The following is a 15,000-nucleotide window of genomic DNA, read 5'->3' as shown; positions in this document are numbered from 1 at the left end:
ACGGTCTCTAAATGTAAGTGTCTTGCATTAGCAACACTAACAAACTCCAAAGATTTTAATATCAAGACACAGTTACTCAAGATGCAAAATACGCCTTATTTTATGAGAAAATGATCAGCATGAAGGGAGTTTAAGAATATAATAATAACAAATATCTGCTAACAGGCTCAGAAAAATCTATTCAATTCAAAGCAAAAACAAATTTTCATTTCACACTGACAGATATTGGTTCTTGTTTTAAGCATGACTAATTTATTTTGTCCTATTTCTCAGAAAACAAGACTTGATATGTTTAATTTGCTTCAGCAGTAAATGCGTCTTGATTTAAGGATGTTTAGAACTGAATGATATGAACTTTTTGCAGTGCATGCAACTTTAATGCCATGAGTTTTTCTGCTCTTGTGTAAGACGTTTTAAGGCCTTAATTTGTGAAAATATGAATTAAGACTTCTGCAATGCATCACCAGACAGCAAATTTGGCAGATGCTTTCATCCAAATTCATGGGAAATGTTATTGTCGTTAATAGAGCCCATGCACGAGCTACGGAACACATGACATCATTTCTGAATCATCTCATCATTTATGTAAACATGCAAACACACGACACAACAACTGACATATTTACAACCATAAAAAAAAATCAGTTTACAGTAAATCACACCAGAGTTCCTCATCGATACCGGAGGAGCTGCTAGAGGACATCTGTTGAAACGCTCTCAGGTTCTCACACTCCAGAGATTGACAGACGGTCGGAAAAAAGTGTCAGCCAAGAACAACGCCCACGTGACAGCGACCAATCAAGAACAGGAAGGAAGCGACAGGAATATTAGGGCAAGGGCAAAAAACACCTTTAGCAAACTTCCAGCTCTTGAAACAGAGAAAGCAATGTGCAAAACAATCAGGGTGTGAAGAGAGGGCAGGAGAGGTCGTTTATGAGCTGACACAGCCTCCAAAACGGAAGAATTTCGAGGAATATTTCTGTGTAATGAATCTGTTAAAAGATTCAGCTTTCAAACAGAAAGAAGTTTGTTTAGTCAATGTGTGTGTGTGTGTGTGTGTGTGTGTGTGTGTGTGTGTGTGTGCGCAGCAGAGCTCTTACAGTGCAATGGAGGTCTATTAGGCAAAACATTAAACATTTATATACACACAGTTACAAAAGTATAATCAAAATATGACAGAATCGTTAACAGGGTCAGGTTAATAGATTTCTTGTGCCATGGACAAAATTAAACATTTTAACCCTGTTAAAGGGACTGTACAATTTTTTTGAAAGAAGTCTCTTCTGCTCACCAATGGTGCATTTATTTGATCAAAATATAGTAAAATTAGTAAAATATTATTACAGTTAAAATAACTGTTTTCTGTGTGAATCTCTGTTGAACTGTAATATATTTCTGTGATGCGCAGCTTTATTTTCAGCATCATTACTCCAGTCTTCAGTGTCACATGATCTTCAGAAATCATTCTAATATGATGATTTGCTGCTCAAGAAACATTTCTGATTATTATCAATGTTGAACACAGTTGTGCTGAGCAATATTTTTGTGGAAACTGTGTTAGATTAAATTTTTCAGGATTCACAGATGAATAGAAAGTTCTAAAGAATAGCATTTACTTGAAACCTTTGGGTTAATACAGTTAATTAAAACTAAAATTAAAACTATTAAAAATTTTATTTTTTTTTTACTTGAAATAAAATAAATATTAACTGAAATAATATGAATATGTATATATATATATATATATAAATATATATATATATATATATATATAAACCTTTGTTTTTGTTTTTGCCAAGACAACATTTCTGATTTTCAGTCTAACTTGAAAAAAAAAAAAAAAAAAAAAAAAAAAAAAAAAAAAAAAATATATATATATATAATATATATATATATATATATATATATATATATATATATATATAATAAATAAAAAATAAGGATATTTAATTTAATTTGTACAAAACAATAACTAATATAAATAACCATAAAATTACTAACATGAAGAAACAGTACAAAAAGGCAAAATTATTACATTTTAACAGAAAGTTAAAAAAAGCATTAATTTGAAATAGAAATCTTTTGTAATATTTCAAATGTCACTTTCGATCAACTAAGTGCATCCGTGTTGAATAAAAACATACATTTCTTTAAAAAAACAAATCGCACAGATCCTAAACCCTTGAACAGCAGTGTAAATAAATGATCACAGTATTGTATCTGCACTTTTGAACGTGTGCATATTCTAATGTTTGCCTGTGTTAATTAAATGCCTTGAATTCCAGCATTTTGATCTTAGTCTCACACATATTATACAGAGGATCTTCAGTATAGGCTGTTAGCATGCTATGGGAATTTTCGTAGGTCGCGTTGCAAACAGGGCCACTAGCAGAGAAAATGCCACCGAAGATGCCAGAGCAGAGTCAAGTCACCTTTAAAAACATTATTTCATTTATAAAGTTTTGAAAACCCTTCTGACTGATGTTTTAGTGCATTCCTGCAAACATGGAAAAAACTAAAGGGTCTCAATGAAATATGTGCAGTGTCACATGGTTAGTGCAAATCGTTACATGATCAAAGCAGTTTACTTCCTGTTTGCATCTTGAGAAGATGCCGCATCAAAACATAAAGTATGTTAACATAAAGATTTTTGGTCCACATTATCTTTAAGGTATCTAGTATTTATATATGAATTCACAATTATTAAATATTTTTGAGTGTGTCCATAGAATGAGTAAAAATGTTGATGGTCACAATAGTGGGATAGCAGTGATTTTTAAAATATACATATTATAAATCCAATTGCAGTTGTTAGAGAAAGCTGCACTAAAATATTGCAATGACAAAATATTGCACTAAATTACAAGTTCAAATGTTAAAAACAAGTTACAATATTTATGTTGTAATACTGGTAGCTCTAATATAACAATTGTATGATATATGTTACAATAAAGTAACAATTTTGAAATAGGTTGATGGTTGTATTTTATCTCAGTATTCCTATCGGAGTTGTATAAGGGGTTTTTATGCATAATAGTAACCCTAGAATGTGATGAAACACATTGGGTTGAGATATATAATCTGCAGAAATTTTGACTGACCTTAAAACAATTTTCCACACACTTTTCACAAAAAATGTTACAAAAATAATTATTGATAATTTCAGTGGATTACTAATGACACATCATCTGGATATTTTCATATTTGAAAAAAAAAAAAAAAATTGGGAATTAAACAGGTTAAGTAGGAAAATAGTGTGTAATAATGCAAACGGATCCACAGTAAACACTCAATTTTTTTAGTTAAATTCAGCACAGATCCAGAGTCATTCTGCCATTCAGGAAAAGTTCCTGGAAAAGCCTCGGAATGTAAAAAGACGAATTGCTCTGAAGGGAATAAACAGTGTTATAAGGTGTAATTCTGTTCCATGCCAAAGGTCACCTGACCCAGATAAACACAGCGGCGGCGGCCCGTTCAAAAGTCAACTGGCTTGTAAATGAACACCGGCGGCTTTAATCGTCCTCACTCATTAATCACTGCAGGATCTATAATCACAAACTCAAAGATTTCACCGCAGATGATAGTAACTGTGGATCATGTGACCGCTGGATGCCTCTTACACAAACATCTCAACCCACACTAGATTATATTTCTGCACTTTAACAGGAATATCTGGATTCTAAATTAACACAAAGCTCATTTGAAGTGGTGTTGAATTGCATCTCGTGTGATCGAGGGGAGAGTCTGTGATTTCATGACTACATGCATCATGCACTGTGTGCTTGTTCTTTAAAAAAAAAAAAAAAAAAAAAAAAAACACCTGCACCTAGACAGCAGAAAGCCTTGGTTTGGTAGCAGCGATTGCAGGCTCAGTGAGAGAGATTGTCACCTGAACTACATTAGAATCGTATCTTTTCCAGCAATTATTCCAAATGAAAACCCTAATAAACTATATATTTTATATATTACTTTCATAAGGTCAGTGAAATGCATTTCAATGCATGCTGGCAATGCATTTAAAATCTGAACTAATAGAACCAGAGATATCAGGAAGAAATCCTGAATGAATAGAATAGAACGTAGGACAAAATATAGAATAGAATAGAATAGAATAGAATAGAAATTGTGAAGTATTAGATAGAGTGATATATGGAAGAAATAATTAGAATATAACAGAACATAAGATATTAAAATAGAATAGAATAGAATAAAATAGAAAAAAGAATGGGATATATCAAAATAAAATAGAATAGGACAGAATAGAACAGAACATAAGATATTAAAATAGAAGAGAATATAGAACAAGATAGAATAGAACAGGAGTTATTGACAAAATAGAACAGAACAGAACAGAACATATGATATTAGAGTAGAATATATTAGAATAGAATAGAACATAACAAAACAGGACATAACAGGAAAAAATAAGAGAAATAAAATAGAATATAACAGAACATAAGATATTAGAATAGAATAGAAAATAATTTACCAGAATATATCACAATAAAATAGAACAGAAAAGAAGATATTAGAATAGAACAGAATATAATAGAACAGAACAAGATATCAATACATCAGAAAAGAACAACATATAAAAATAAAAAAGAATAGGACAGAACAGCAGAAAACAGAACAGAACAGGCTGCGTCAAAATAAAATAGAATAGAACAGAATATATTAGAATAGAATAGAACAGTATGTGTCAAAATAAAATGGAATCTAACAAAACATAAGATATTAGTATAGAACAGATTAAAATTGAACAGAATAGGACATATCAAAATAAAATAGAACAGAAGACATTAGAACAGACTAGAATAGAATAAAACAGGATGTGTCAAAGTTAAATTGAATAGAACAGAATAAGATATCAGAATAGAATAGATTAAAATGGAATAGAATAGGAATATCAAAATAAAATAGAAGAGAGGATATTAGAACAGACTACAATAGAACAGAACAGGATATATCAAAATAAAATAGAATAGAACAGAATATATTTAAATAGAATAGAACAGAATATATTAGAACAGAATATAAGAACAGAATAAAATAGACTAGACTAGAATAAAATAGAATAGAATAGAATAGAACAGAAAAGGGTAAAATAGTCTACAACAGAACAGAATAAAAAAGTATAAAACCAAACAGAACGAACAGAATAGAATAGAATAGAATAGAACAGGGCATAAAAGATAAAATAGAATTGAACAGAATGTCAGATATGAAAATAGAATACAATACAGAATAGAATATCAGCACTCTGTGCCATGGACAGTTCCCCTGAATGTGGTTTGATATATATTTTGGACAGTGAGCTGTATTTAGAGTCAGATGTTATATGATAAGCTCACTCAACAATAATCATTCATGTACTCACCCCTGTGTCGTTCCAAATCCATATGACTTTCTTTCTTCTGTGGAACACAAAATATATTTTTCTGTCATGTGATGATGAGGATGATGATGAAGAAGATGTGGGGTCAGACCTCATCGCTCCACCATTTTCAGTCTCAAGAATCTTCGTATTGTTAAAGTCCATCTGACTGTGTAAATGAGGGAGAAATTATAATACTTGCGGTCATTTCATTTAGATGATAACTAGCTGTATGGCTTTTCTGCAAACCTGATACACACCTAACATCACCCGCGGTTAATGGACACCAAACAGCCCGGCTAGTATTCAGCCCCAATCTGCACAACAGCCACAGGAAGTGAGATCATCAGCATCGTGAGTGTATGGTGACAGGATAACTATACCATATCATACCATGATAACAATATCAAGATTTCAAAGTATTCACATGATATTTGTAGGCACTTTAAAGAAGGGTTTTCAATCTTTTAGACCAATGAACCCCCAACGAATCCTCCTCATGTGAAGGACCCACATCCTAAAATTTATATTTTCACATATAAAAGCCCAATTGATACTAATGTATACTGATATACTATATACTATACCAATTAAAATATTATTTAGTAAATATATATAAATATTTAGTATTAATTAAGTTGCATAAGGTTTTTGGCTAGTAGTAGTATACTGTTAATTTATTTACTTTACTGTTAATTTAATTATTCAAATTTTATTGTTAACCTGATTATTGTAATGTGATTTGTGTTATTTATTTTAACCAATTTTCTATTCTTAACTTAATTGTTTTAATATAATTTGTATTTCTTTTAATCTAACGTGTTCTTTCTTTTATTTTTTTCCTTTCTTTCTTTCGAAGTTTTTTTCTGAACTTTTCCCACAGACCTCAGAATGAAAAACCCCAGCTTTAAAGAGTATTTGTCACTTAGGAAAAAAAGGAAAAAAAATTCTGTAAATGTGCGTTTTCATGTTTATCAACTCATGCTGGTCTCCTAAAATGACTGAGAACGATGGGCCAGCGATACTTCTGCTAGAATAAAGTTTAGTTTATTGAATTATAAGGCACATTTAAAAACAACCGATGTTGAAATCAAAATGCTGTACAGGAGATATAAAACAGAATTAAAACAAAATAAAAGACTAGAGAATATACAAACACATCCTAATGTACAAATGAAAAAATTGCACCCTCCGGAAGAATTAAATAAAAACAATAATAATCAGTAAAAAAAAAAAAAAAAAAGGTTTTCAAAGAGGATTTGAACAGAAATAGGAGCACATCTGATATAGAGAGGAAGACTATTCCAGAGTCAAGAAAGCAGCCACCAAGAATCCCAATCGCCTTAAGCTTTCAAACAAGAATGAGGAACTGAGTGTAGTAATTGACTAGATGAATGAGGGAGTCTTAAAGTTGTATACGGGGTGAGAAACAGAACTGACTGGCCAAAGGTGATTATTTCAGTTTTGTCATTGTTTAGCTGTAAAAAAATCATGTCCACCCAGCATTTTATGCCATGCAGACAATCAAACTGGACACAGAACTGCTGTTATCTTTTACAGGAAGATAGAGTGAAGTGTCATCTGCATAGAAATGATAAGATAAGTTGTGTCTCTAAATAATATGACCCAGAGGAATCAAATATAATGCAAAAAGAAAAGGACCCAAAATAGAACCCTGTGGAACACCAAAAGAGATTTGAGCACAAGATGAGAAACATTCGCCTACAATAACAGAAAATGTTATATCAGTTCTCAGAAAAAAAAAAGGTTTCACAAAAAGTTATTAAAATTGAGTCGTCTTGACACTATTAACACGATACATTTTTTTTTTAAATAAATGAAATGGTAATATAATATTTGTTTTTTGGTTTGTTCCATAAAACCATGTCTTTTCATAAATCAATGGTTTTTATTTGTAGTACTTTTGAGAATCATGTACGCAGTGTTAGATAAATATGACTGTTATTAAGTACTATGGTATAACCATTTTATTCCATAACTACTGCCACAGTGCACCAAAAAAATCGAGCAGTGATTTACAGAAAATAATTGATTTTAGATTCCTATTCTGTAACTCTACATAGTTAATTATGTGCATTATCTTTAAATAGAAACAGGCAGACAGACAGACACATTCACAATAAAAGTTTTATTTATTTTCATTTAGCAATCATAAATAGGCTATGCAAAAACAATGTTGATTTGGGACAACATTTGCACGAATAGTACTTCAAAACATTAAATTCCTTCATTATACAAAACAGTAAGCACCTGCCACAAAGAGTATCAGGTCATAGAGACAATTAAACAACAAAAACATAATTCAGGGAAGTAAATTTGATCTAGAATGATATCGAAGGTCCAGAAGCACCTCGATAAATATAAAAAGGTAGATACAAATCTTCAACAGTCTGTACAAATGTAAGATCAGGCACATGAAAAATGTACACGTACGGTAAAAGTGGCTGTATATTTACAACTGGATCACATTTTGGGATCGTAATCGAAAGGAAAATAGCTTCAGTGTATGTAGTCCAGCAGATCTGAGAATTCTGCATTGAGCTTATGACAATAGAAGGCAGACGCATGAGCTGCGACAGGCACTCAGTATTATCTGTGCACTATATTTGGAAGCACAAATATGTTATCAGCATCAGCATTCGAGTTTTGAAAGGACAAACCCATGTATACGTGCATATGCATATGAAAACATAGATGTATGTACATGATAAAGGTGATAAAGCCACATGCACACTCTGGGTTATCCAGCATGGCTGAAATAACTGCAGTAAAATGCACCAGATGCTTTCACCTGCATCGCAGTCAAACATCTTTCAAATATTTGGCATTGCAAGCCAATGGCGAGGTTTGTGCCAAACTGGAATCGCAATTAAAGGCGCTACGGATCTCAACTCAAACTGCAATTTCGTTTTTGGTTCAGATTACGGCGCGGAGCCAGGGATTTCGAAGCCAGGTTGTGGCGTGATGCGCAGCATACAGCGCTTGTGTTTCATGGTCAGCCCGTACTCTGGCGTCATATCCAGCATTTCTCCCGGCATCCCGCTGAACTTTAACCTCTGGAGAAGGATGGCCAGGAACAGGAAGACCTCGGCACGTCCGATGGACTCTCCAATGCAGCGCCGCTTCCCAAGCCCAAAAACCAACACCTTCTCTCCTTCCATCTTATTCAGGACCGTACCGTCTGCGCTGAGGAATCGGTCAGGGTTGAAGCTCGAAGGGTCCTTCCACAGTTCTCTGCAAGAAGAAACAGACAGTGCAGCTTCGTTTAAGAGTGCATTGCATCATTTCAGTCCAGTGTTGGGGGTAACGCGAGTCACATAATCAGATTACTTTTTTCAAGTAACTAGTAAAGTAACGCATTACGTTTTAAACTAGAAGGCACTATCTGAGTTACTTTTTTAGAAAAGTAACGCTAGTTACTTTGTTTCCATGTATTGACTGACAGCTCTCATGTTGCCATCGTGACAGAAATCAGGTGTACGCTTAGAGACATTGTGTGTGAACATGATCATACTGTAATTCTAAACTAAATATGAACATGTATTTAATCATCTCACCTGCACAAAAACAGATTCAGTATTCCTCAAAATGAATAAAAACACTCAAATGCAAACTCAGAATATGATGCAAACCTGCACTAATTAAATATGTTAAATAAGACAAATATAATTTATTTATTTAATCCCATTTTATTAATTTTAATGTCTTTGTTACTGATTTTCGACGATCCAGTTAAACCATAATAATAAGCAAAAATTGCACATTTGTGTTTGATTTTTGTTATTTCTGAATAGTGTTGCACTTTCTTCTCCTGCGTCATATTCTTCATGTGATTAGTTTGAGCTGCTCTTTTTACTGTACGGACATGAATTTACATTTCCTTCAGTCTGAGGCTCATTCATTTCTGTTCTGTTTTTATGTGTATTTTATTTTTGTGTGATAGGGATTTTTTTTTTTGTTGTAATGTATATTTATATAACTGTTTTGGTTTGAAAGGTAACTCAAATTTTTTGTAGGGCATTTCTTTTCATAAAAAATAACTAAGTAACGGAATTTTTTAGGGAGTAACGCAATAATGTAATGCATTACTTTTAAAAGTAACTTTTCCCAACACTGTTTGGGTCATTATGAGAAACTTACGGGTCATGGTTGACTTGCCACTGGTTTACAAACACACAGGTGTCTTTGGGAATGAAATATCCGTTGAGCGACGTGTCTTTAGACGTACTGAAAGAGAAAAACACAACCAGTGAATTTTGGTAAACACCGCAGCGTTGTTTACAGGCGTTCATCTTCAGTAACTCTATTCACATGTGGTTTTATTTAATGCTAGGAGGCTCACCAGTGAGGAATGGTGAAAGGAAGGAAGGACGAATGACGGAAGATCTCCAGAATGAAGGCCTCAAGAAAAGGCAAGTCCGTTCTGTCCGACAAACGTGGCGTACGGTCCATTCCGATCTTTTCCACTAGAAGATTTTAACAACATTTGTCAGATTGGAAGATTTGAAAGCCAGATGCAGTGGAGTAAATCTACCTAGACTCTTAATAATAAAGGTGCTTTACTGGCATCGATGGTTCCATGAAGAACCTTTAACAACCGTGCACTCTTAAGGTTACAAAAGATCTTTTTCACACAGCAATTCCATAGAAGAACCTTTTTTTAAATATATATATTCTATGAATATTAAAGGTTCTTCACGGAACCTTCAATGCCAGTACAGGAGCTTTACAAGGTTCTTTATAGTGTAAAAGAGTTCTTTACATTATCAAAATGTTCTGCAGACTAAAAAATAAATGGTTCTTTAGATTTCTAAAATGTTCTTGACTGAAAGGTTCTTTGAGGAACCAACAATTGTTCTTCTTTGGCATCACTGCGAAACCCCCTTTAGGAAACCTTATCTTTAAGACAGAAAGATATAAAGAGAGAGATACTCACTCAGCTCTCTTTGCAGTCGCTCCTGGATCTCAGGGTAGGCCACTAGATAGACGACACCCCAAGACAGAGCTGTACTGATAGTGTCGAAACCTGTCAATGAGCACAGACACGCTTTAATATCATGCAGACATCGGAGATTTAAAATGATTCAGTTTTCCCAGCGCTCACCAGCTCCGAAGAGGTCATTGACGATTCCGACAATCTTCTCATCGGACACTTGGACATTTGAGTTCTCGTCCAGTTTCCGGTCTTCGCAGTGGTTGATGAGTGAATCGGTGATGTCTCGGATGTTATCCTGAAGAAAATATCACATTTGTGACCTTGGACCACAAAACCATTCTTAAGTCGCATTTGTATATTTGTAGCTATAGCCAACAATTATAGATTTTTATTTTATGCCAAAAATCTTTAGGATATTAAGTAAAGATCATGTTCCATGAATATATTGTGTAAATCTCCTACCATAAAAATATCAAAACTTAAATTTTAATTAGTAATATGCATTGCTAAAAACTTCATTTGAACAACTTTAAAGATGATTTTCTCAATATTTAGTTTTTTTGCACACTCAGATTCCAGATTTTCAAATAGTTGTATCTTGTCCAAATATTGTTCTATCCTAACAAACCATACATCAATGGAAAGATTATTTATTCAGCTTTCATGTGATGTATAAATCTCAATTTCAAAAAAATTGACCCTTATGACTTGTTTTGTGGTCTAGGGTCACATTTGAAAAGCATAAAAGGGAAAGTGATCTGATGGACAAGTCTGAGAGCTCCCACCTTGTTGAAGTTGTTGTAATGTTCATTGACGATCTTCTTCACCAACTTGCTGAAGCGATCGTTGATGTCCATGAACTTTTTCATCGACATGCTTGGCAGGATACGCAAGAAAGGGATGAAATCTGCAGGATTGCCGCTTCCCACGATCTTCCCGAACTCGTCGCTCATGTTGACCAAGCTCACCAGCTCGTCGTCGTCGTGGCTGTAGCGCCGCCCGAAGCAAATCCCGCAGATCACGTTGGCCACAGACACCACGATGTGCCGGAAGGGATCGAAACTCCCGTCAGCCTTCATGACGTTGTGAAGCCTTTCAATCAGATAGAGACCTTCCTTGCTGATGTGCTCCTCAAGGGCACATGAGTACTCTGAGCTTTCGCCTTGCACCGTGGAAAATGTTCGCAGGGCGCTGAGGGCCAGCTTGCGACGGGCGCGCCAGACACCCACCTGATCCGTACTAAAGGCCAGGCTCTTTCCGTCGCTGATGAACTTAGTGCTGTAGAGATCTGGACGTCCGGCGAACTCCTCACCTTGTTTGAGGAGAGCTTGACGGATCACGTCGTTTCCGCTGAGCACCACTACGGGACGCATGCCGATCTGGATCTGGAAGACGGGGCCATAGCACTTACTCATGGCAGTCAGGCTCAGATGTGGGTTGTTTCCCACTTCCAAAACATTTCCGATGATGGGAAGAGGCTTTGGACCTGGCAGCTTCTGGAGCCCTTCAGGGATCTTAATATGCGTGAGGCGCATGAGCAGATACACTACACATATCGTGATGATGGCCACAAGGCTTTCAGACACAGAAATCGGGCCCAACATGGGAAGAACTATAAGTGGCATGGTTATCTTCCTTTGCTCTGTTTCCCTTAATAATCTTTGCTCTTGCAGACACTGAACAGGTTACCTGCTTAAAACAAAAGAGAGATCAATAAGACTGACTGTTAACATAGACGGCGAGAGAATAGTGTAATAACATGTCTTGCACGAATGATACTGAAAAAGGTGTGTCTCTCTGCAACCTGTTTTTTGGTAATGCTGCATTGCATGTGCATGCATGAGTTTTTTAGTGCATGCATGCAACTAACAGATCTGTTAGTGCAGTTTAATAAGTGCATGTGGTTTGGTTATTTGCATTTTGTGAAATTCATTAATGATAAACTACACGGAGTGATTTGTCTCAAGGTCAGAGCGCATATCTGAGACAGACAGACACACACACACACACACACACACACACACACACACACACACACACACCTTCATTTACTGTATTGTCCTATAATACACTCACATATGCAGTGCAACTTAAAACTTTATATATTGATCTAAAGCTTTAGTCAAATATATATATATATATATATATATGAAAATAACCTATTCACTGCCATTTAAATTAAATTACTGAACCTACACATAGGTGCCTGATAAAAATGCTTATTTTAGAAGAAAATTTCAGATGGCACTTAAAGGCTTTTGCATGTGAACTCTTCATACTCTTTTATATATATATATAAAAATATATTTTAAGATCATACATGCATATATCCATTTTCTTAATATATATATATATATATATATATATATAGATATATATATATATATATATATATATATATATATATATATATATATATATACCACTTGTTCATTGACTGATGTGCATGAGCTTTTAGGTCTATATATATATATACATATATATATATATGAGCTTTTAGGTCTCTCTCTCTCTCTCTATATATATATATATAGACCTAAAAGCTCATGCACACCAGTCAGTGAACAAGTGGTACAATATTGTGTAAAAGAAGTAAGAAGAAAGTTCATTTTTTATATTTTTGTGTAAAAAATTGAGACTGAAAATTTAAATCAAATCAAATATTCTCTAAAAGAAAGAAGCATTGTCATCAGACTTACTCAGAGTGCTCGGACGTATATTTCTCCTCTTCTCAGCTGAATCTGTCTATCCAGAGTCAATTAGCTCCAGATGAGTGCTGCAGTGTTCCAGCGGGGAAAACTTTTATAGAGAAGAGCTCGTCGCGATTGGTTGCTCTTCACATGACGTCACGAAGAGCTGGAGGCTTTGTGAATGAGAGAGAATCAGTGATAGGAGTGAGATTTTATTACAGGGTGATCGAGCCCTCGTCGCAACATTAACGGAGAAAAATAATAATAATAATAATAATAATAAATTTATAGGTTTTGGATTTTTTTTCAGGGTTTTAGAGCAACAGAACCTTTAAACACATTTACAATATTTTTACTATATATTTATTAAACTAGATGCATCATTTATTAATATAGATAGGTTAAATAATAATAATAATAATAATAGATTCATGTATTAAAAGTCCTAAATAAATAAATAAATTAGAAACTTTAAAAGACCCTTGAAATATATGAAAATGAATGAGTTAAACTTTTTGCCATGTATATGACGTATATGTGATAACGATCATATTTTACAACATATTTTACAACAGCTGTCTGACCGTTTTTAGAAAAAATAATAAATGACTGCATAGACTGAGAAATAAATGCGCAATGCGTATTAAAGATTAGATATTCACAACTCACATAAAAAAATCTACAGCTGAGCACAGCAACGGGTTTAATGAAAATATGTAAATGTAGAAAGAAAGAAAGAAAGAAAGAAAGAAAGGAAGGAAGGAAGAAGATACTTTAACATGCTTCTTGATGTTTATTTATCTAATAAAACCGTTTTAACAGACAGAAGTCAGTGCCATAAATCTTTTTGACAATTTCATAAATAAGACTAAAAATAACAACACATTTAATAATGGGCTGCATATTCGCTGAAGAGTAAATCGATGTAAGAAAGAGTTTTGCGTTGATTTGTAGGATCATGTTCGCCTGGCACGCGCTCGTAACTCATTAAGCAACAGGTAGAGCATCGCGTGCAAAGGTGTGTGTGTGTGTGTGTGTGTGTGTGTGTGTGTGTGTGTGTGTGTACGTTTCACAGCCCTGCTGCAGATTCCTGCACATATTTTTGGTACATCTCATTCAGTGTGTCAACAGGAAAAGCCGCCAGAATGGAGTAAAACCAATGCAATGCGTGACAGCAAAGCGCTGTCTCTGAAATGCATGAAACCCGAACTGCGCTGATTTCTTTGTTCTGCGGTATAGTTTCTCTTGTAAGAATCTCGGTCACCTCAGACTGTTATCGTGATTTGAAACACGCTACGATTAACCTAACAAACAGCATCGCGTGCATGCACCTGTGGCGCGCGGGTTAAAGATTGGCCACGTTGCGTGAGAGCGCGCCCGAGGATGCTGGAGGGGCAACCGAGTTCACTTTACCATCGTTTAACGATCTCTGTCACTTTCAAAGCGGCTAGAACAGACAGTGCATTTTTTTATTGATTCATTTCATGCACGCGCTTGATTTCGGTAGAAACTTTATTTGTTTTTGTTGCATTTCGACCTTACGAAGCATCTCGCTGAATGAGAATGAGACGCTCTGTCAATCATATTTCCTTTTCGCTCTTCAGATGATTTATATCATCATATTGGGAGGTCTGGTCGTCTTCAGATGATCAAAGATGAGGAACAGATCCCGGGTCAGCGCGAGCGGCTTCTTAAGAATCCTAATTAGTATACATGCCTATTGCTTGTGTAATTAAGGATCTCTGAAGAGGCTTTGAAGTTCTAGTGAGAAGTAGCCCTTTTGTTGGAGGGCAAAAAAGAAAAAGATTCTAGATCAGCACAGGAAACCTAAAACAGCTGCAGAAAATATACACCAGAATACACTTTTATACTTTATAATTTTTGCACATTATATAATATATTATATTATGTGCTCTTAATAAAATAAAGTTTTTAATTGGCATCAGTTTCATAAAGAGCTTTTAACATTAATTGAA

The 15,000-nt window shown here is 34.5% G+C and overlaps 1 protein-coding gene across 3 annotated transcripts in view; it reads right to left on the bottom strand.

The window, feature by feature from the left end:
* Nucleotides 1-7,507: 7,507 nt before the first annotated feature.
* Nucleotides 7,508-15,000, bottom strand: part of LOC109046455 (cytochrome P450 1A1-like) — an 11,638-nt gene continuing 4,145 nt past the window's right edge. Inside the window, exons 1-7 of one of the 3 annotated variants that reach the window (XM_042744565.1) lie at nt 13,034-13,182; nt 11,120-12,023; nt 10,503-10,629; nt 10,335-10,424; nt 9,741-9,864; nt 9,539-9,625; nt 7,508-8,632 (exon numbers count right to left, since the gene is read on the bottom strand). In XM_042744565.1, the coding sequence (XP_042600499.1) occupies nt 8,320-8,632; nt 9,539-9,625; nt 9,741-9,864; nt 10,335-10,424; nt 10,503-10,629; nt 11,120-11,959 (1,581 nt within the window). In that variant the 5' untranslated portion in view covers nt 11,960-12,023; nt 13,034-13,182 and the 3' untranslated portion in view covers nt 7,508-8,319. Of the gene's footprint in view, nt 8,633-9,534; nt 9,626-9,740; nt 9,865-10,334; nt 10,425-10,502; nt 10,630-11,119; nt 12,027-13,033; nt 13,198-15,000 lie in introns of those variants that run through there. The other 2 variants (XM_042744566.1, XM_042744567.1) reach the window with 2 other exon arrangements.

Source organism: Cyprinus carpio, chromosome B18, assembly GCF_018340385.1.
Source record: "Cyprinus carpio isolate SPL01 chromosome B18, ASM1834038v1, whole genome shotgun sequence".
Classification (NCBI taxonomy): Eukaryota; Metazoa; Chordata; class Actinopteri; order Cypriniformes; family Cyprinidae; genus Cyprinus; species Cyprinus carpio.
The sequence above is the reverse complement of the archived record's forward strand: the minus strand, read 5'-3'. Positions and strand labels throughout refer to the sequence as shown.